General features: G+C 36.4%; 1 protein-coding gene across 1 annotated transcript in view; it reads left to right on the top strand.

The window, feature by feature from the left end:
• The window catches only part of NRDC (nardilysin convertase), a 73082-nt gene that overhangs the window by 25938 nt on the left and 24867 nt on the right, over positions 1-22277 (top strand). The window contains exons 3-11 of the mRNA XM_040456015.1: positions 9703-9832; positions 11060-11182; positions 12969-13026; positions 14951-15024; positions 16348-16417; positions 19066-19143; positions 20453-20573; positions 20650-20708; positions 20999-21053. Coding sequence (XP_040311949.1) covers positions 9703-9832; positions 11060-11182; positions 12969-13026; positions 14951-15024; positions 16348-16417; positions 19066-19143; positions 20453-20573; positions 20650-20708; positions 20999-21053 — 768 coding nt within the window. The remainder of the gene's footprint in view (positions 1-9702; positions 9833-11059; positions 11183-12968; positions 13027-14950; positions 15025-16347; positions 16418-19065; positions 19144-20452; positions 20574-20649; positions 20709-20998; positions 21054-22277) is intronic.

Here is a 22277-nt window from a genome sequence, read left to right as displayed (position 1 = left end):
CAAAGTGTGGCCATATAAGATGGCAAGCTTAGTCAATAAATGTTGTGTGTGTTCTGACTGGTCCACTGACTCGTCATTCACCTGCCTCTCTCTTCCTTGGGCTTCCCTGTTCCCTGAGATGTAACAATATTGACATTAGGCCAGTTCATAACTCTACAGTTAAGTGTACAAGTGAAAGGAAGAGACTTGTGTCTCTTACTTTATTTAAGTCAAATGCTAGAAGTGATTAAGCTTAGTGAGGAAGTCATGTCAAAAACTGAGACTGTGGGGTGCCTGGGTGGCTCAGTTAAGTGGCTGACTTTGGCCCAGGTCATGATCTTGTTGTTTTTTATTTATTTATTTATTTATTTATTTATTTATTTTATTTTATTTTATTTTATTTTATTTTTTTTTATTTATATATGAAATTTATTGTCAAATTGGTTTCCATACAACACCCCGTGCTCATCCCAAAAGGTGCCCTCCTCAATACCCATCACCCACCCTTTCCTCCCTCCCACCCCCCATCAACCCTCAGTTTGCTCTCAGTTCTCAACAGTCTCTTATGCTTTGGCTCTCTCCCACTCTAACCTCTTTTTTTTTTTTTTTTTCCTTCCCCTCCCCCATGGGTTCCTGTTAAGTTTCTCAGGATCCACATAAGAGTGAAACCATATGGTATCTGTCTTTCTCTGTATGGCTTATTTCACTTAGCATCACACTCTCCAGTTCCATCCACGTTGCTACAAAAGGCCATATTTCATTTTTTCTCATTGCCACGTAGTATTCCATAGTGTATATAAACCACAATTTCTTTATCCATTCATCAGTTGATGGACATTTAGGCTCTTTCCATAATTTGGCTATTGTTGAGAGTGCTGCTATGAACATTGGGGTACAAGTGCCCCTATGCATCAGTACTCCTGTGTCCCTTGGATAAATTCCTAGCAGTGCTGTTGCTGGGTCATAGGGTAGGTCTATTTTTAATTTTCTGAGGAACCTCCACACTGCTTTCCAGAGCGGCTGCACCAATTTGCATTCCCACCAACAGTGCAAGAGGGTTCCCGTTTCTCCACATCCTCTCCAGCATCTATAGTCTCCTGATTTGTTCATTTTGGCCACTCTGGCTGGCGTGAGGTGATACCTGAGTGTGGTTTTGATTTGTATTTCCGTGATAAGGAGCGACGGTGAACATCTTTTCATGTGCCTGTTGGCCATCCGGATGTCTTGTTTAGAGAAGTGTCTATTCATGTTTTCTGCCCATTTCTTCACTGGGTTATTTGTTTTTCGGGTGTGGAGTTTGGTGAGCTCTTTATAGATTTTGGATACTAGCCCTTTGTCCGATATGTCATTTGCAAATATCTTTTCCCATTCCGTTGGTTGCCTTTTCGTTTTGTTGGTTGTTTCCTTTGCTGTGCAGAAGCTTTTGATCTTCATAAGGTCCCAGTAATTCACTTTTGCTTTTAATTCCCTTGCCTTTGGGGATGTGTCAAGTAAGAGATTGCTACGGCTGAGGTCAGAGAGGTCTTTTCCTGCTTTCTCCTCTAGGGTTTTGATGGTTTCCTGTCTCACATTCAGGTCCTTGATCCATTTTGAGTTTATTTTTGTGAATGGTGTGAGAAAGTGGTCTAGTTTCAACCTTCTGCATGTTGCTGTCCAGTTCTCCCAGCACCATTTGTTAAAGAGACTGTCTTTTTTCCATTGGATTTTCTTTCCTGCTTTGTCAAAGATGAGTTGGCCATACGTTTGTGGGTCTAGTTCTGGGGTTTCTATTCTATTCCATTGGTCTATGTGTCTGTTTTTGTGCCAATACCATGCTGTCTTGATGATGACAGCTTTGTAGTAGAGGCTAAAGTCTGGGATTGTGATGCCTCCTGCTTTGGTCTTCTTCTTCAAAATTACTTTGGCTATTCGGGGCCTTTTGTGGTTCCATATGAATTTTAGGATTGCTTGTTCTAGTTTCAAGAAGAATGCTGGTGCAATTTTGATTGGGATTGCATTGAATGTGTAGATAGCTTTGTGTAGTATTGACATTTTGACAATATTTATTCTTCCAATCCATGAGCAGGGAATGTCTTTCCATTTCTTTAAATCTTCTTCAATTACCTTCATAAGCTTTCTATAGTTTTCAGCATACAGATCCTTTACATCTTTGGTTAGATTTATTCCTAGGTATTTTATGCTTCTTGGTGCAATTGTGAATGGGATCAGTTTCTTTATTTGTCTTTCTGTTGCTTCATTGTTAGTGTATAAGAATGCAACTGATTTCTGTACATTGACTTTGTATCCTGCAACTTTGCTGAATTCATGTATCAGTTCTAGCAGAGTTTTGGTGGAGTCTGTCGGATTTTCCATGTATAATATCATGTCATCTGCAAAAGGCGAAAGCTTGACTTCATCTTTGCCAATTTTGATGCCTTTGATTTCCTTTTGTTGTCTGATTGCTGATGCTAGAACTTCCAGCACTATGTTAAACAACAGCGGTGAGAGTGGGCATCCCTGTCGTGTTCCTGATCTCAGGGAAAAAGCTCTCAGTTTTTCCCCATTGAGGATGATGTTAGCTGTGGGCTTTTCATAAATGGCTTTTATGATCTTTAAGTATGTTCCTTCTATCCCGACTTTCTCAAGGGTTTTTATTAAGAAAGGGTGCTGGACTTTGTCAAAGGCCTTTTCTGCATCGATTGACAGGATCATATGGTTCTTCTCTTTTTTTTTGTTAATGTGATGTATCACGTTGATTGATTTGCGAATGTTGAACCAGCCCTGCATCCCAGGAATGAATCCCACTTGATCATGGTGAATAATTCTTTTTATATGCCGTTGAATTGGATTTGCTAGTATCTTATTGAGAATTTTTGCATCCATATTCATCAGGGATGTTGGCCTGTAGTTCTCTTTTTTTACTGGGTCTCTGTCTGGTTTAGGAATCAAAGTAATACTGGCTTCCTAGAATGAGTCTGGAAGTTTTCCTTCCCTTTCTATTTCTTGGAATAGCTTGAGAAGGATAGGTATTATCTCTGCTTTAAACGTCTGGTAGAACTCCCCTGGGAAGCCATCTGGTCCTGGACTCTTATTTGTTGGGAGATTTTTGATAACCGATTCAATTTCTTCGCTGGTGATGGGTCTGTTCAAGCTTTCTATTTCCTCCTGATTGAGTTTTGGAAGCGTGTGGGTGTTCAGGAATTTGTCCATTTCTTCCAGGTTGTCCAATTTGTTGGCATATAATTTTTCATAGTATTCCCTGATAAATGTTTGTATCTCTGAGGGATTGGTTGTAATAATTCCATTTTCTTTTTTTTTATTTAAAAAAAAAATTTTTTTTTTCAACGTTTATTTATTTTTGGGACAGAGGGAGACAGAGCATGAACGGGGGAGGGGCAGAGAGAGAGGGAGACACAGAATCGGAAACAGGCTCCAGGCTCTGAGCCATCAGCCCAGAGCCTGATGCGGGGCTCGAATTCCCGGACTGCGAGATCGTGACCTGGCTGAAGTCGGACGCTTAACCGACTGCGCCACCTAGGCGCCCCAATAATAATTCCATTTTCATTCATGATTTTATCTATTTGGGTCATCTCCCTTTTCTTTTGGAGAAGCCTGGCTAGAGGTTTGTCAATTTTGTTTATTTTTTCAAAAAACCAACTCTTGGTTTCGTTGATCTGCTCTACAGTTTTTTTAGATTCTATATTGTTTATTTCTGCTCTGATCTTTATTATTTCTCTTCTTCTGCTGGGTTTAGGCTGCCTTTGCTGTTCTGCTTCTAGTTCCTTTAGGTGTGCTGTTAGATTTTGTATTTGGGATTTTTCTTGTTTCTTGAGATAGGCCTGGATTGCAATGTATTTTCCTCTCAGGACTGCCTTCGCTGCATCCCAAAGCGTTTGGATTGTTGTATTTTCATTTTCGTTTGTTTCCATATATTTTTTAATTTCTTCTCTAATTGCCTGGTTGACCCACTCATTCGTTAGTAGGGTGTTCTTTAACCTCCATGCTTTTGGAGGTTTTCCAGACTTTTTTCTGTGGTTGATTTCAAGCTTCATAGCATTGTGGTCTGAAGGTATGCATGGTATGATTTCAATTCTGGTAAACTTATGAAGGGCTGTTTTGTGACCCAGTATATGATCTATCTTGGAGAATGTTCCATGTGCACTCGAGAAGAAAGTATATTCTGTTGCTTTGGGATGCAGAGTTCTAAATAGATCTGTCAAGTCCATCTGATCCAATGTCTCATTCAGGGCCCTTGTTTCTTTATTGACCGTGTGTCTAGATGATCTGTCCATTTCTGTAAGTGGGGTGTTAAAGTCCCCTGCAATTACCACATTCTTATCAATAAGGTTGCTTATGTTTATGAGTAATTGTTTTATATATGTGGGGGCTCCGGTATTCGGCGCATAGACATTTAGAATTGTTAGCTCTTCCTGATGGATAGACCCTGTCACTATTATATAATGTCCTTCTTCATCTCTTGTTACAGCCTTTAATTTAAAGTCTAGTTTGTCTGATATAAGTATGGCTACTCCAGCTTTCTTTTGGCTTCCAGTAGCATGATAAATAGTTCTCCATCCCCTCACTCTCAATCTAAAGGTGTCCTCAGGTCTAAAATGAGTCTCTTGTAGACAGCAAATAGATGGGTCTTGTTTTTTTATCCATTCTGATACCCTATGTCTTTTGGTTGGTGTATTTCATCCATTTACATTCAGTGTTATTATAGAAAGATACGGTTTAGAGTCATTGTGATGTCTGTATGTTTTATGCTTGTAGTGACGTCTCTGGTACTTTGTCTTACAGGGTCCCCCTTAGGATCTCTTGTAGGGCTGGTTTAGTGGTGACAAATTCCTTCAGTTTTTGTTTGTTTGGGAAGACCTTTATCTCTCCTTCTATTCTAAATGACAGACTTGCTGGATAAAGGATTCTCGGCTGCATATTTTTTCTGTCTAGCACACTGAAAATCTCGTGCCAATTCTTTCTGGCCTGCCAAGTTTCAAAAGAGAGATCCGTCACGAGTCTTATAGGTCTCCCTTTATATGTGAGGGCACGTTTACCCCTTGCTGCTTTCAGAATTTTCTCTTTATCCTTGTATTTTGCCAGTTTCACTATGATATGTCGTGCAGAAGATCGATTCAAGTTACGTCTGAAGGGAGTTCTCTGTGCCTCTTGGATTTCAATGCCTTTTTCCTTCCCCACTTCAGGGAAGTTCTCAGCTATGATTTCTTCAAGTACCCCTTCAGCACCTGTCCCTCTCTCTTCCTCCTCTGGGATACCAATTATGCGTATATTATTTCTTTTTAGTGTATCACTTAGTTCTCTAATTTTCCCCTCAAACTCCTGGATTTTTTTATCTCTCTTTTTCTCAGCTTCCTCTTTTTCCATAACTTTATCTTCTAGTTCACCTATTCTCTCCTCTGCCTCTTCAATCCGAGCCGTGGTGGTTTCCATTTTGTTATGCATTTCGTTGAAAGCGTTTTTCAGCTCCTCGTGACTGTTCCTTAGTCCCTTGATCTCTGTAGCAAGAGATTCTCTGCTGTCAGCTATACTGTTTTCAAGCCCAGCGATTAGTTTTATGACTATTATTCTAAATTCACTTTCTGTTATATTATTTAAATCCTTTTTGATCAGCTCATTAGCTGTTGTTATTTCCTGGAGATTCTTCTGAGGGGAATTCTTCCGCTTGGTCATTTTGGATAGTTCCCGGCGTGGTGAGGACCTGCAGGGCACTTCCCCTGTGCTGTGGTGTATAACTGGAGTTGGTGGGCGGAGCCGCAGTCAGACCTGATGTCTGCCCCCAGCCCACCGCTGTGTCCACAGTCGGACTGGTGTGTGCCTTCTCTTCCCCTCTCCTAGGGGCGGGATTCACTGTGGGGTGGGGTGGCCTGTCTGGGCTACTTGCACACTGCCAGGCTTGTGATGCTGGGGATCTGGCGTCTTAGCTGGGGTGGGTAGGCAAGGTGCACAGGGGCAGGAGGGGCAGGCTTAGCTTGCTTCTCCTTAGGTGATCCACTTCAGGAGGGGCCCTGTGGCAGCAGGAGGGAGTCAGATCCGCTGCCGGAGGTTTGGCTCCGCAGAAGCGCAGAGTTGGGTGTTTGCGGAGCGAGCAAGTTCCCTGGCAGGAACTGGTTCTCTTTGGGATTTGGGGTGGGGGATGGGCAGGGGAGATGGCGCTGGCGAGCGCCTTTGTTCCCCACCAAACTGAGCTCTGTCGTCAGGGGGCTCAGCAGCTCTCCTTCCCTTCGTCCTCCAGCCTTCCCGCTTTCTGAGCAGAGCTGTTAACTTATGACCTCCCAGCCACTAAGTCGCGCTTGCTGTAGGAACACAGTCCGTCAGGCCCCTCCGCTTTTTGCAAGCCAGACTCGGGGGCTCTGCTTGGCCGGCGAGCCGCCCCTCCGCCCCGGCTCCCTCCCGCCAGTCCGTGGAGCGCGCACCGCCTCGCCGCCCTTCCTACCCTCTTCCCTGGGCCTCTTGTCTGGGCTTGGCTCCGGCGACTCCGTTCTGCTAATCCTCTGGCGGTTTTCTGGGTTATTTAGGCAGGTGTAGGTGGAATCTAAGTGATCAGCAGGACGCGCGGTGAGCTATACAGTTATATTTATAAGCATTTATTTACCCATTGCAGATAGGTGTGTTTAGTGTTTTACAGTTTTCTTGAATACATTTGGTAACAAACTCATGTCAATGTCTATAGGGTAGGTTTTAAAATGGGATTAGCTTATTCCTAAAAGAAGATTGTAGAGAAAAAAAAATGTTCTCAATGATTAGCTTTTTATTTTAGTGATAGTTCATGCTCTCACATAAATATGTGTAATTTCCTACAGAATATGTCTTAGTGATTGAGACTGAGGATATGTTCAAAACCTTTTTAATCTAACCAAGTAGCAGAATGTGTTCTCTAAGTGTTCAGATATTTATACTCTATTTTTATCAGTTGTTGTGGATAGATAATTTTTTGTGGATATGTTTACATGTCTGTTAGCTTCCTTTTGCTACTGAAACAAGTGACCAGAAACTTGGTGTCTCAAAATAACACAAATTTGTTTTCTTAAATGTTTGGAGGTCAGAAGTCTAAATTATTTCATTAAGGCTGCATTCCTTTTGGAGGCCATAAGAGAGAAGGTGTTTCCTATCCATTTCCACTTTCTAGTTACCATCTACATCCCTAGGTTATGGCTCCTTTCTCTATCTTAAGAGTCATCAGAGTAGAATCTTCTCTCCTCTCTGAACTCTGCTTCTGTCCTTAGATCTTTTCTCTGACTTTGATCCTCTTGCCTTTCTCTTATAAGGATCTTTATGATTACATCGGGACCACCCAGATAGTCCAGGATAACTTCTCCTTCTCAGGATCCTTAATTTAATTTATACCCACCAAGTTCCTTTTACCATGTAAGGTAACATATTCACAGGTTTTAGAGACTAGGATGTGCACATCTTTGGGAACTATTATTCAATCTGCCACACTTAGGAATTGTTTTTCTCATGTTATAGCCATATCTTCATATTTTTTTTACAGTTTTATTTATTTATTTATTAAAAAAAATTTTTTTTTTCAACGTTTATTTATTTTTGGGACAGAGAGAGACAGAGCATGAACAGGGGAGGGGCAGAGAGAGAGGGAGACACAGAATCGGAAACAGGCTCCAGGCTCTGAGCCATCAGCCCAGAGCCTGACGCGGGGCTCGAACTCTCGGACCGTGAGATCGTGACCTGGCTGAAGTCGGACGCTTAACCGACTGCGCCACCCAGGCTCCCCTACAGTTTTTTTTATTATTTACTTGTTGAAGGTATACATATATATTGCTGTCTCATTGTTGACTTAGACTTTATGATTTATAACTAAAGTATTTTGAATATGTTTACTTTTGTTTCTTCCTATCCTTACTGTCACCACTTTCTACTCTCTTCAGCAAATATTACAGTGATGGCCCCTAATCAGTTTTCTTGTCTCTACTTTTGCTTTCCTACCACCCATTCTCTACTTTCACAACCAGAATGAACTTACTGAAGTCCAAATCTGATAATGTCACTCTCCTTATTAAACATCTACAATGCCTTGCCATTACTCCTATGATAAATGATAATAGCTGACAGTTTGAGCACTACTTATGTGCATTATTGTGATTGTTATCCCCATTGTCCTTATTTGACATGTAATGAAACAGGCTTACAGAAGTGAAGTAATTAACTCAAAGTTCCAGAATCAGTCATTTCCCCAATTTTTTTCAAAAACTGTGTCTGTTTTTCAGAGGTGCCATAACCTCCTTCTAAGTTTTTTCTCCTTAAAATGTTTTACACACTCCCATTTCTCCTTCCGTTCCTATTTCCTAGAAGACCCTAGTTTGTCCCTCAATACTCAGCTTGAGTCATTCTGTGGAAAACCTTCCTGAGCCTCCCCCTTACCCAAAATAAATTCACACACAAATAAGACAAAATTAGGTTAAGTGACAGCCCTTATATATATTTAAATTACTCTATGCATTTTAGCACTTACCCATAGCAAACTGTAATTTCTACTGACCCTAAGCTCTTAATGATTATTAAACTGCTCCACTGGCCTCTTTGCTGCCTTTGAATTCATTAAAATGTTTCTTGTCTTAAAGCCTTTAAATTTATAATTTCGATACCTGGAAAACTTCCCCAAAACTTCTTATGACATCATTCTCACTTTATTTGGATTTTGCTCACTTGTCACCACCTTAGGCCTTTTATGGCCTGTTGTCACTTTCCATTCTCTTACACGGTTTTATTTTTCTTCTAGCACCTACCACTGACATTATGTCTAGAATCTGTTTGTTTTAGTTATTGTTTATCTCCTCTACTAGAATGTAAACTCTTTGAGGGCAGGGACTGGGTCCATTTTTTTTTTTTTTTTCACATTCTGCCTCTAGCAACTGGTTCAGTACTACCTGCCTCATAGAAGATGTTCAGTGAGTAATTGTTGAAGGAATATATCTTGTCTTATTTCTTACCAAAAGCCTATGAACTAAGTACCAGTAACTCTATTTTATAGATGCAGAAATAGAATCAGGAGAGTTAGGTAACATCCTATCCTCAAGGTTGTACAGCGTAGTAAATGGCAGAATTGGATTCTAGACAAGATATTTCTGACTTCAAAGTGATTGTTCTGAACAATTAATATTTTATTAATGACACAGCTCGTTTTAAAGGAAATTTAAACAGTATGTATGACAGAGTTCCCAGGTAATGAGAAATTTGCTTTAACATCTTATTAAAGCACTTTATCAGTAAATTCTTGGACATAGCATCCTAGAATTGAAACCTTCAGATCATTAACTATCTTGTTTCATTTGAAAATAAAGGAAAACCTCTAGGAAGGTGCATTGACTGCCTAAAGATACAGAATGTGTTAAATCATAGAGCCTGACCTGGGTCATTGAGTTCTCCACTTCAGTCTTATAACACACAATTCATAAAATTAATTTTTGTTACTTTATTACTTTTAGTCCTGTGCAGTTCATTTCTTGAATTTCTAATAATAAAGCAAATACTGAATTTATTAAAAAATTTTTTTTTTCCAACGTTTATTTATTTTTGGGACAGAGAGAGACAGAGCATGAACAGGGGAGGGGCAGAGAGAGAGAGGGAGACACAGAATCGGAAACAGGCTCCAGGCTCTGAGCCATCAGCCCAGAGCCTGACGCGGGGCTCGAACTCACGGACCGCGAGATCGTGACCTGGCTGAAGTCGGACGCCCAACCGACTGCGCCACCCAGGCGCCCCTGAATTTATTTTATTAAAAGTGTTTCTTTAAAACTGACAGAATATCAACTTGCAAGACCTTCTGATGCAAACAGAAAGGAAATGTTGTTTGGAAGCCTTGCTAGACCTGGACATCCTATGGGGAAATTTTTTTGGGGTAAGATGTTTTATACCTTCATCTTCTTTCTCTCCCCTCCCCCTCCTCCGCCTCTTCCCTCTCCTCTCCCTTCTTCTCTACCTCCTCCTCCTCCTCCTCTTCCTTCTTCTTTTGGCAGAAGTGTTATTTTTTTAATTTAAATTTTAATTAACATACAGTGCAATCTTGGTTTCAGGATTAGATTATTTTCTAATTGAGGAAGATTGAGAATATGCAAAGTTGATTAAGAATGGAAGACTGTGAAAGAGTAGCTGGGCACCTTTTAGGATTGGTAGGCAGCTTCTCAAATAGAAAGTGGTTGAGCATGCATGTATTTGGTTTTCTGACATTAGGTATATCAAGAATAGCACTTAATGTTTTGTGAATGCTTTTTGAGTGCCAGATACTCTGCTAACACTACGTGAATTACCTCATTTGATCATTGTTAACATTGTTATGAGCTGGGTCCCATTATCATATCCATTTAAAGATAAAGAAACAGCTTCAGGGAAGTTATTTAATTTGCTTAAATCACACGGTGTTGGGTGTGAGATTTGAACCTCTATTTTTATATGATTATAAAGTCTGTGCTCTACCCCAACCTGGTATTTCCCTTTATCAACAGAGATTCAGCAATGTGACCAAATTTTGTTTAAATGGTAAGCTGTTTAAATGGTATGTTTTTTATAATGGCTTTTTCTTAGTGTTAGAATTCAGTTATAGCCTTATATTAATGCTTTTGACCGTAAGGTAGAATCTGAGATGAGTTGATCTAAATAGTACTTCATTCAAAGCCTGTTCTGCTTCCCGTATATCTTGTACAGTTATATGCAATTTATATGACAGCCTTGCTTTATGTGGTTTATTTTTAAGGATTATGTAGAATATTATTAAAATAATTCAGAGATAAAACCTGAATTGGATGCTAGACTAATGATTAAGAGAAGAAGCTGAAGACAATTACTGTTGTTAAGGTATTGCCAATTGGAGATTAATTCCTTATGTGTTAAAATACACTTCAGAATTGTTTCTTTTGGATTTTTGTCCTATATTGATATTATTGTTATGCATTGATTCTATATTCTTGAGTCACTTAGGTTCATTAGTTATGTATCAGTAGCAGAGCATGCATTTTTGGTATAGAGGCTTTTGACAAAGTAAACATATTTAAAATATTTTAATTTTAGTGTGGTTCAAAGTAAACTACTTATTTCTGTGATGTTTTTCATCTTTTTTTTTTTTTTACAGGAAATGCTGAGACACTGAAACATGAGCCAAAAAGGAATAATATTGATACACATGCTAGATTGAGAGAATTCTGGATGCGTTACTATTCTGCTCATTACATGACTTTAGTGGTTCAATCCAAAGGTAGTATATTGTCTTTTATGGCCCTTAGAATTATGTTGAAGTAGTGCTTTCTTAGGATTTGTTTGCCTTGATTAGTGTTGCAGGGTATTATTAATTATTTTAGTGCTTGACCTTAATATGACCTAAAGGAAGTCAGGGTTTGGAAAAGTCACATAGCAAGTGGCACAGCTTAGCAATCACAAAATCATCTGATTCTCAGGCAAATGTTTTTTTCTTTTATAGACATAGGTCTTATCTCTAGGCTGGTCTATGAGCTTACTGATGTTCTGATAGGCCATGAATTGGTCTTTTAGGTCACATTTAGTTGCTGCCTCTGTAAACTCTGACAGAGCAAGGTGTCTGTCTTTTCATCTTTACGTAGGGTCCAGTAAAATGGCATGATTAATTGAAATCCATCATGGTGATAATAGCAAAATGTAAAATACTGATCAGTACTTCTTTTCCTTCTTTTGTCATTATCTTCAGCAATTTGTGTTAACTTTTTATCGTTAAAGAAATCATGGTAGCTTTCGTTTTCTTTACACTTCAGGAAGTTGCCAAACTTCTTTTTGACATATACTATAGTTTGCGCATTTGATTTTGAAAAAGTAATCTTCTCACCCTATGACTCTCCTTTTCATAAGATTTTGTTCTTTCGTTGTCAAAATTGAAATTGAAGCTGACCTGGCACTTAAATATGAAACATTTTTGCGTTTAGGATCAAAATTAGTCCACTAAAAGTTGATTTGAATCTAAAGCTATGGCTATAGAATGGTAGATTCTTTTGTTCAGACTACAGACGTGTATCTAAATTCCTTTTACAACATTTGTTAAAATAGGCAGTTCCATATTCAGTATATAATTTACAGTTTTTAATTCCTATTTCCAAGTGCGTCACAAACACGCATTTTTCTTCAACTATGTATTGTTTCCTTTATTAATGCTTGTTGCAAATTTCTAAAATAAACCCTAGATATTTGATAAGAGAACCTTATACAATTTAAATTCAATTGTTTTTTAAGCTTTAGCATTTATCCATTTAAGAGTTGAATATCTATATATATAGTACAGAATAAATTCAGAACTTGATTAGTCTAATTTGTATCTTGTGTTTTACATAATGGGGCATCTCTTGAAAATTAGTGAAACTTGTGTCTGGTGGAAGTACAAATACTATTCGGTAATAGTAATGAGTCAGTGGGATAAAGGAAAAAGGTTTCTTTTTGTACCGAGATCTGCTTTTAAAAAGAATTTTGTATGAAATACAGGAATCAAAAGAAGATAGAAATCATATTATATGCAACCTAAGAGGAAGACTTACAGATTAAAACCTCAGCAAGTATAAATTAATGTAAAATAAATGGAATGTTGACAGTACTAATGAAATCCTGAGAAAGAATGATCAGTATAGTGTGGATTAATTGGGAGAAACCTTCCTAGAAGAATTAAGTTTTAGAATGGAGTAGGAGGATGGAGATATTTTTACTCTTGGCTCTCCACAGTAGCCTAGTGATAAACAAAAACTTTCCTTTTTTTTATAAAACAAAACAAAACAAAAACTTGTGTACATTTTCTAACTTTACCAGCTAGAAATACAGGAGTCTAATAAAATTATGTGTCTTAAGGTTTTCTTAACTATTGTTTTTATTGCTGTTGGTACTTATTACTGGTTAAGGAGTGGCAAGTAATGCCCAAATTAAAGTATCCCTTTGTTTTATACCTAAAGATTTTATACCTAAATCTAATTGCATTTCTTCCTTCAATAACAACATTGTATTTCCCTGTCTCCTACCTGCCCTCCCCAAAGAAACACTGGATACTTTGGAAAAGTGGGTGACTGAAATCTTCTCTCAGATACCAAACAAGTAAGACATTAATTTTCATAAACCATATGCTTTAAAGAATTAAAGAGGCATCTTCTTGTATGAATCCTAGAGGTGGTCCCCCCACCCCTCCTGCCTGGGGAGGGGGTGTTATTTTTTAAACAGGTGATTAAGACCTAAAATGGTTTAGCAAGATCACATAGCTTTTTGATTGGGAAACCAAGATGAGAGCCCAAGTTTCCATAATGTCTGTAGTTCAAAATTTATAAGCTTGCAATCTTACAGTAAGTAATAATTCTGAAGAATTTATGGCTCTTTCTCCTTTTACAGTTATTCAGAGTTTTTCTGTTACTGTGTAGAGTGTTTGACACTGTGTTTTGAAAGCAAGTATTATATCGAGAGGCAGCCTCTATATACACTTGTATACCCTGCCTCAGAACAAATTTTGTTCTGAAAGTTTGTTTGTTTGTTTTTTTTTTTTTAGTATTTATTTATTTTTGAGATAGAGACAGAGCGTAAGCAGGGAAGGGACAGAGAGAGAGGGAGACACAGAATCCAAACAAAGCTCCAGATTCTAAGCTATCAATACAGAGCCTGACGTGGGGCTCGAACTCACCAGCCGTGAGATCGTGACCTGAGCCAAAGTCAGACACTTAACTGACTAAGCCACCCAGGCGCCCCTGGAAGTTTGATTTTTAAGTCTGTTGTTTGGGACTTGGATTGCTTTCCTCCATAAAATAAATAATCTTGTAGGTGATGATTGACTTTCCATACGAGCTAAAAAGTCTGTTTCATATATTTGAACCAAATTATCTTTTATTAGAAATTGTATATAGAGTTCCAGTTGAAATAACTACTACTTTTTATCTACCTCAAATTCTTCAAAATAATAGTTATTTAAAATACGTTTTATTGCTACATTTTTGTTACAAAGAATATAAAAAATAAATTCTGAAGTACTTAAGTCCTTTTTTCTACTCCTAAGTAGTTTGCATTTTAATACAATAAATGAAAAGTTTTTTTCTTGCATCAGGTGAGTAAGCTAGATTTCTTCCAGTTCCTCATTCCAGGGCATAATTTAAGTTTATGAAAGAAAAATTCACTATGAAAATGTTAGAATATTGTAGTAACAGCTGAATGATTATTATTAACTTGGCTTTATGTAAATTTCCATTGATAATTAGCAGTACTTTTATGTATGGAAAAATAATGAAAGTCATGCTGTAGTTGTAGGGTTGTTTTGTTTGGTTTTGGTTGTTTTGATAAGAAATGAGTATGAGCTATGGAAATGTTAAATGGCAGATTGAAGTGTGTTTTACTGTGAAACTTTGCCAATAAAATCAGAAGTATATTGATTGGAGAGATTCATTAGGTCCTGTCAATCCCTGATAAGCACTTTTAGAAATTCTCTTAAATAATACTCACTAATAACTTTGGTTCTAAAAAATCTTCTAGGTATTTAATAATAATTCATATTGACCACGTTTTAGAAGAAATAGTTAATATCTTCAACCACATGAGAAGCCTCCAGAAGGAAAGGCCATGTCTTTTAAATACCACAATGCCTAATACAGTGCTTCATACCTAATAATTATTTCATATATATTTGTTGAATTAAAAAAATATCTCTAGTATGTTTTCTTTCTGAAGTAGCTTTATACAGGAGGAGACTTGAAGTTGAATGGGGCTGATAGAGGTAGTAAATATTGGGCAGGGAGGCCCCTTCAATTGTTTTCTGTCTCCCATGAGTTTTAAAGGCATTTGAATTACTAGGACTGAGGTTGACATGACAGTTCAGGATTTTGTGGCTTTGTTGCCATCTATTTGCTTATGCCTAGAATGCTTTTCAGCCAGGAGTATGTAGAATAGATTATAATTATAAATACCTATCAGTTAGGCATCCCTAAAGATACTGCTTATAAAGGCTTTTGCCAATTAAATTTTAATGTATGTGTTTTATTTTCAGTGGGTTACCCAAACCAAACTTTGGCCATTTAACGGATCCATTTGACACACCAGCATTTAACAAACTTTATAGAGGTTCGTGAACCAAAGGTTTAAAACTGTTTGAAATAACTTCAGCGCATTCTCTAAAACATAATTGAGGCTGCCAATTTTCTTTGAAAATGATAGCAGAAAGTATAGCTGGGTTGGAAAGGAAGTATAAGGACAGAGGAGATCCAATTAGTGACAGGCCAGTAACTGGCAGCAGATTGGTCTGCTACCCTGCTGCTACTTGAGTCTGTTTCATGCTTTGTCCCTGTTTTCTCCTTGTTCTTTTTATTCTTTGGTTTTTGCTTCTTTCCTATTTCATTTAATCTATGCTCTGCTCTTTATTACCTTTAAAAAGAGAAAAATACAGGACGGATAAGACTTTCAAATTATTTCCTTTTATCTTAATTATAAAACCAATTTTGTTAAATGAAGAAAAATAAAAGTAAAAATGAAGTGTAAAGAAATAGGGGGGAAAGTCACCCTTAAAGCTTACCACGTAGAGAAGTCATTTTCGCAAATTTCCTTTTGACAAAGTTTCTATGGGTATATTTTAACATACTCGAGATCATAAAATATGTACACTTCTATCTCTTGCTTTTTTTCATTTAATATGGGTAATAATTTCCCAATGAGCTCTGCTATAATTTACTTAATAATTTGCCCATAGTGAATATTGCAGAAATACTCTTTTTTTTTTAAATTTTTTTTTAATGTTTATTTTTGAGAGAGAGAGAGAGAGCATGAGCAGGGGAGGGGCAGAGAGAGAGGGAGACACAGAATCCAAAGCAGGCTCCAGGCTCCGAGCTGTCAGCATAGAGCCCGACGCGGGGCTCGAACCCACGGACTGTGAGATCATGACCTGAGCCGAAGTCGGACGCTCAACCGACTGAGCCACCCAGGCGCCCCCAGAAATATTCTTAATTCAGCTTTTCTCTTTCTTTGATCTTTTTAACATGGCAGGTTTTTTTTCTTTTTTTCCTGATTGCTTAGGTATTTCCTCCACTTCCTCCTTCACCCCATTGGCTGTCTCTCTCCTCTTCCCTTTCTTTGATCAATGGCTTTTTGTCACACTTTTTATCTGCCTTCTGTTCCATTCTATCTAAGCTGACTCTTCCCAGAGACAACTTATTTTCAGTTGTAGTTTTTTTATCCATGTTTTCTCCACCTGTGAAACCAAATTGAAGAGAAATTTCCAAAAATTGCGCTATTCAAATTGGAAAATTGGCAACTTGAAATAATAATTGCATTGTATTTAACCTTCCCCTGTTTATTGGAGGATGAAATATATTGCAGTAAAAAATCGTGTAGCATAATAAAAATTATGGAAAGACACTTATATCTGCTTTTCTGAAAAATATTTTTGTTTAGTTGTTCCAATCAGGAAAATTCATGCTCTGACCATCACATGGGCGCTTCCCCCTCAACAGCAACATTACAGGTAAGAGTTGAAGGGCAAATTTACTCTAGTACATACTGAATGAGAGTCATATTTTTAAAGAATACTAAATGGTTTAAATTTGAGTGTTCTGTAATGTGATAAACTGGGACTTCACTACTCCTAGAGTTTTCAAACTGTGCTGTATATTTTAATGTCTTCTGGGATAAAAACTAGAGTTTTCTTACAGCTGGTTTCCTCTTCTGAGTCTTTGAAATTAAGTATCTTTGTACGAGTGCTAACTTTTGTAATTAATTTCTTTAGTACTTTGAGTACAAAAATATATTAGCTTATGATTTATTTGTCAGGGGTGATCATTTAGTTTGATTTTTTTTAATGTTTTATTTTTGAGAGAGAGAGGGACAGAATGAGGGAGACACAGAATCTGAAGCAGGTTCCAGATCAGACGCTTAAACGAGTGAGCCACCCAGGCGCCCCTCAATTTGATCTTGTTAAAAGTAAAGTTAAATAATTTTGAGCCTAGAATATGACTACAGCTGAAATCTTAAGGACCTACACATTTGAGGTGGTAATGAGTTAGGGAAGATTTATTCAGATTAGGAAAACATTTCAACTGAGCAGTATAGCTTGAGCTAAGATGTTTTTTAAAGATCAGTCAATGCCTACAAATACTTTTCTGATTAAAAACAAATGCTAATGAACTGATAAAAGTTTACCTTGTTTTTTTTTTAAACCATAACCAACAAAACCAAACCATAAGAATAGACACACAAGCAGAAGTAATGTTGCTTAAGTTCAGTAAAAAATTTTTTCACATGTGATAGAATATTCAAACATCCCATCAAGAATGATACCATTCTCACTTACAGTGAGAAAGTAGAGGACATGTGTATTGTCTACTTGCTTTTGGTGCAAGGATAATACAGGAAAAAGCAGTGTACATTGATTGTGTAGTTATGGTAGATTGTGCCCAAAAGTGTTAAAATTCTTATGTGCATATTATTTAATTTTGAGAGAGAGAGAAAGAGAACACGTGTGTGTGAGCAGGGGAGGGGCAGAGAGGGAGGGAGACAATCTCAGGTAGGGGATTCTGACGTGAGATCTCACAGGCTGTGAGAACTTGACTTGAGCCAAAATCAAGAGTTGGAGACTTAACAGGCTCAGCCACCTACATGCCCCTATTATGTGCATATTTAAAAGTTTTTACTATAAAAATAATACTTGTAAAATATTAAAATAGGACAAAAGAGTATTTAGTAAAAAGTAAAGCTGTGCTTCCCCATTTCTTTGTTTCCTAAAAGGCCCAACATTAATAGTTTCTTATATGTCTTTCAGACATTAAAACTGAATACGAAACATACCTTTTTTAATGAAAATGAAATCATACTGTATATACTATTCCTCCTTTTTTTGGGTAGTGCTTAGTTTTCTAATTAACAAAGGCTTATTTATCCTCTTATTGATTACTAAGGTAGGTTCATTGTAGAAATCCTGAAAATCACTGAAAAGTAGAAAAAAAAGTCATTCATGATTGTCTTTTCCAAAGAATGTTAAAATTTCTATATGTTTTCATCCAGTTATTATTTTTTATGGACTGTTTGTTTTAATGTGCCTTTCATCATGAATCTTTTCAAATCTCTACGTCAATTAGCCTTTTGAGGGACCCATTTTGTTTTTACAAAAAAGCAAATTTTATCCCTACAGAGTTACAAATACAAAACCGTTAGTTCAGATGCAGATACTGTGTAATCTACTGAGTTCATTCTTTAACTAATGTATTTCCCTTACATCAGTCTTAGGATAGGTGTAATTCAAATTCATATTTTAAACAATCTTATGTGGGGTTTGGGAATTGCTTAATGTAGTTGAGATCATTATATTATATCTTGTTTTTTAAGAGTTTACTGAATATAATTCTGTAAACTAATTTTAAAATTTAAGAATTCTTAGATTTTCTAACTTTATTTTTCTATATATTTTTGTTTTGGTGGGAATACATTTATGAAATTATAGCAGAAGTCAGTGGGAAAAGACAATTTAAATAATATATATACAACTACTCAGATTTTAAAGTATGTTGTTATATAATGTAGCATTTTTATACCTCTTGCACTTATATTACATTGTCATGAACACTCTATGAGTAAGTAGTTGGCCAAGTGAAGAGAAAAAGAAAAATACAATGAAGTTAAGTCTCTTGTTCAGGATCATGCATTTACTTAAAGGAAAAACTAAAACTAAATGCTAGATTATCTGACCCATAAAGCAACACATTTATTTTTACCACAGAGCCTGATGCAATACTGAAAGCTTTTCAGATACTGAGTGATTCATTATCTGTATTAGGTTCTAAAATGATAAGGAATGTATGTAGTTTCCATTTTGGGTGAAACAAAAATGAAAGATTTTACCATGAAAAGAAGTTTGAGTGTCCAAGAGAAAAAGCAGTAGTCTTAATTTTGGAATGATTATACTCATTCAGTGATTTCAAATAAAGAAGTTAAATTTTACCACGTTTTCTGTTTTTATCCTGCTATTGTCAAATGAATAATAATTTCATGTGTGGTGGAATTTATGTGATAATAAGTTTATAATCATATTCTTAAATATCATAACCTTTGAAATAAGATTTCCTGGTGTTGCTTATACCTTAATTATTTTTGTTTCTGACCTTAATATTTTTTTTAAAGGGTGAAACCACTTCACTATATCTCTTGGCTGGTTGGACATGAAGGCAAAGGCAGCATTCTTTCTTACCTTAGAAAAAAGCAAGTATTTAATTAATAAGTATTTTTAGTATACCAATGTCTGAAAAATAATAGACAGTAAACATTCTATAACCCATTCTTTTGACTTTATTTGCCAGAAAGCCTAGCATCAAATCTAATGCTTAATTATAGTCACTTAATACCTAGGTTATGTTAATAGTCCTATTATATTTATTTCCTTGGGAGCCACCTTTTAGCCCTTGTTGGAAGTAGTACACAAAATTTAAAAAAATCATAAAAAAATAGATTCCAGAGTTACATAGAAGGTTAGCTCTAATCAGGAATTTAGATTTGAATAGTAAAGAAGTTGGTTATTTAAATGCTATGGATCTCCAGACTGTCCTAACCCAAAAGGTGGACTTTAAAACTACATTGGGCAGAGAAAGCGTAACAAATAGTGGGACTATAAACATTCTGTGCAGCTGTGTTAGCAGAATGTTTCCTAATAGATTTAAGCATTTGCTTAAGTTGCCTAGCCAAATCACAGAAATCTAGCTTTAAATCAGGACCAATAATTAAAGTACGTCCTTGTTTGATTTTTCTGTAGAGTAATTCAAGAATGGAAAGGAAGATGAGAATTATAAATAAGTACTTTAAAGTACTTATAGGACCAGAACATTCAAAGAAAGCTAAAAGGCCAGGGTTATTACAAAAGAATAATGATAATAGTTACATATATGACTTACATAATAAATGCAAAATGCTTTGAGATGTGCTCAATCTCTCTATATTACTGAACTTTTTTAGAATTTCACATTCTTCATTCTGGCTTCCTCCTTTCTTACTTTAGGTTTTCAGGATTATTCTAGTCAGGAAAAGATACAGTTTCACTGCTTCTTTCTTAAACAACCTGTAGAGGTTAGCTGATAGTGTCAAAGGGCTCACTTGACATCCTAAGGAGAGATGTATCTGAAATGTTTAAGCTGCTTCTGGGAGATGGGTTCGAGAGGGATGAGTGAAATGCCTCCCAGCAACCATAATTTTAATATTTTGTACTGTTCTCTTCAACAATAATAACTATGTCTTCATAAACCTGTTTTACTATGTTGTAATATATATATTTGTTTCCATTAAACAAATAAATATGGCTGTTATTTCCTTCTGGTGATTCTTGCATGCAGTGCAATTGTTTGGGACGCCTTGTACTTTAGAAATTTGTACTTTTAAACTTACCTTTGGAAAGTACATTTGCCTCAAAGACTGAGCTTCCCAAATTTTATATAGAAAGCCTACCTATTTTGTTAATTTGAAGTATTTGTAGGCTATTAATCCCAAGATATTGATTGGATTCATTTTTTCCTAACAATAGGTGCTGGGCTCTTGCACTATTTGGTGGAAATGGTGAGACAGGATTTGAGCAAAATTCTACTTACTCAGTGTTCAGCATTTCTATTACATTGACTGATGAGGGTTATGAACATTTCTATGAGGTAAATAATTAAAATGGAATTAAAAAAATATAGATATTACTTTATGCAAAAGCATAATCAGATATTTTGTTTTCAGGTTGCTCATACTGTCTTCCAGTATTTGAAAATGCTGCAGAAGCTAGGCCCAGAAAAAAGGTAATATATAGATACTAGAATTAGGCTAGGAATCAATCCTAGTGTGTTTTAGCATTCAGACTGACAAATAGACATGCTTTAGTCCTACCAAGATAGTTTTTTAGGCATTTCCTGCCTAAGTTCCTTCACTGGCTCCATATCCTGCTTCTTCTACCTGTGAATATTACATGAGAACACGAAATGTTAAGGGTTTACGATTATGTGGCCAGTCTGTTTTTTCTCTTTTCTTGCTGAGGATTCGAATGAGAAATGTAAATATATCTTCTACTTATAATTTTCTTCTTTCACAGAATTTTTGAAGAGATTCAGAAAATTGAGGATAATGAATTTCATTACCAAGAACAGGTACTGGAAGTTAAATTCTTTTTGAATGTTTTCTGTGATCAAGTTGAAACTCGTGTGGACATTATTCCTCTTTTTGGAAGTGTCACTGGAGTTTTAATTCTGCCACTCTGTGTCATGTGAGCCCCAAGGTGCCCTTGAGGTTATCTGAAAATTAACTTTTGTGTTTCTGAGTTATGTGTATTGTGTAACAGTGAGAGGTGGGCAGATTCACATAGATCATGTTGTGCAACAATCATTTTATATATGTACTCATCCATCTGTCTATGCTTTTGATAAACAGAGCTTGCTATGGTACTTGATATTTGGGAAATTCTAATATTATGAAGACATGAAGAAATTCTGTAGGATAATCTCTAGTAATTACCATATGTACTATTAGAAATGGCATGCTTTAGGATTTCAGGGCAAGGAGAGCATTTGCCTTGATTGGAATAGAATCAGGGAAGGCTCCATGGATGTGGTAAATTTGAATTGAGTTCAACGTTAAAAAATGGATAAAGTTTGGATACATTGTAAGCAACAAGGAAAACATTAAGTAAGGAACTCTGGAATATTGCGAAAAAGTAAATGATCCTGGGTATCTGTAGGATAGGGTATTTGAAAGGAAGGTATTATATAAGGCTGAAAGGTAAGGAGTTTAAAACAGGATTTCTCTAAAACCCTTTTGTGTATTGGATCCTTTTGGAAATCTGTTGAATCCTGTGGACCTCTCCTTAGAATAAGATTTCATCCCTTCAAATTTTTAACCTCTCAGAAAAATTGTCATTGGTTACTGGTTTATCTCTCATCTAGGTTCACCAGTTGTGAATAGTTTTCTATATTTTCTTCTGTCTCTTTTCCTTATATATGTATGTGTGTATGTGTATCTTTTTTCCCAAAACATTTGAGATTTAATTACAGATACCATGGTACTTCACATCTAAATTTTTTTAATTTTAGCATGTATCTGCTACACAAATGTATTCTCTTGCATAACCTCACTAATATTGTCATAGTTGGGAAATCACATTGAAACAATATTGTTGAATATTATACAATTCATAAAATATTGTATTTAAGTGCATAAAATAAAATATAGCAGTTTACAAACGACTGTTGAAGTATAAAGTACTTAAAACGGTAAAAAAAAAATAGTAATGTGTCTCTTTCTTAACATATTAAACAACAAGGTCTAGCAGTAGGTCTAACAATTATTTCAGTTTTAAGTAGCAGTGTGAGATATCT

Source organism: Herpailurus yagouaroundi, unplaced genomic scaffold, assembly GCF_014898765.1.
Source record: "Herpailurus yagouaroundi ecotype Mexico unplaced genomic scaffold, PumYag 77, whole genome shotgun sequence".
NCBI lineage: Eukaryota > Metazoa > Chordata > Mammalia > Carnivora > Felidae > Herpailurus > Herpailurus yagouaroundi.
The sequence above is the reverse complement of the archived record's forward strand: the minus strand, read 5'-3'. Positions and strand labels throughout refer to the sequence as shown.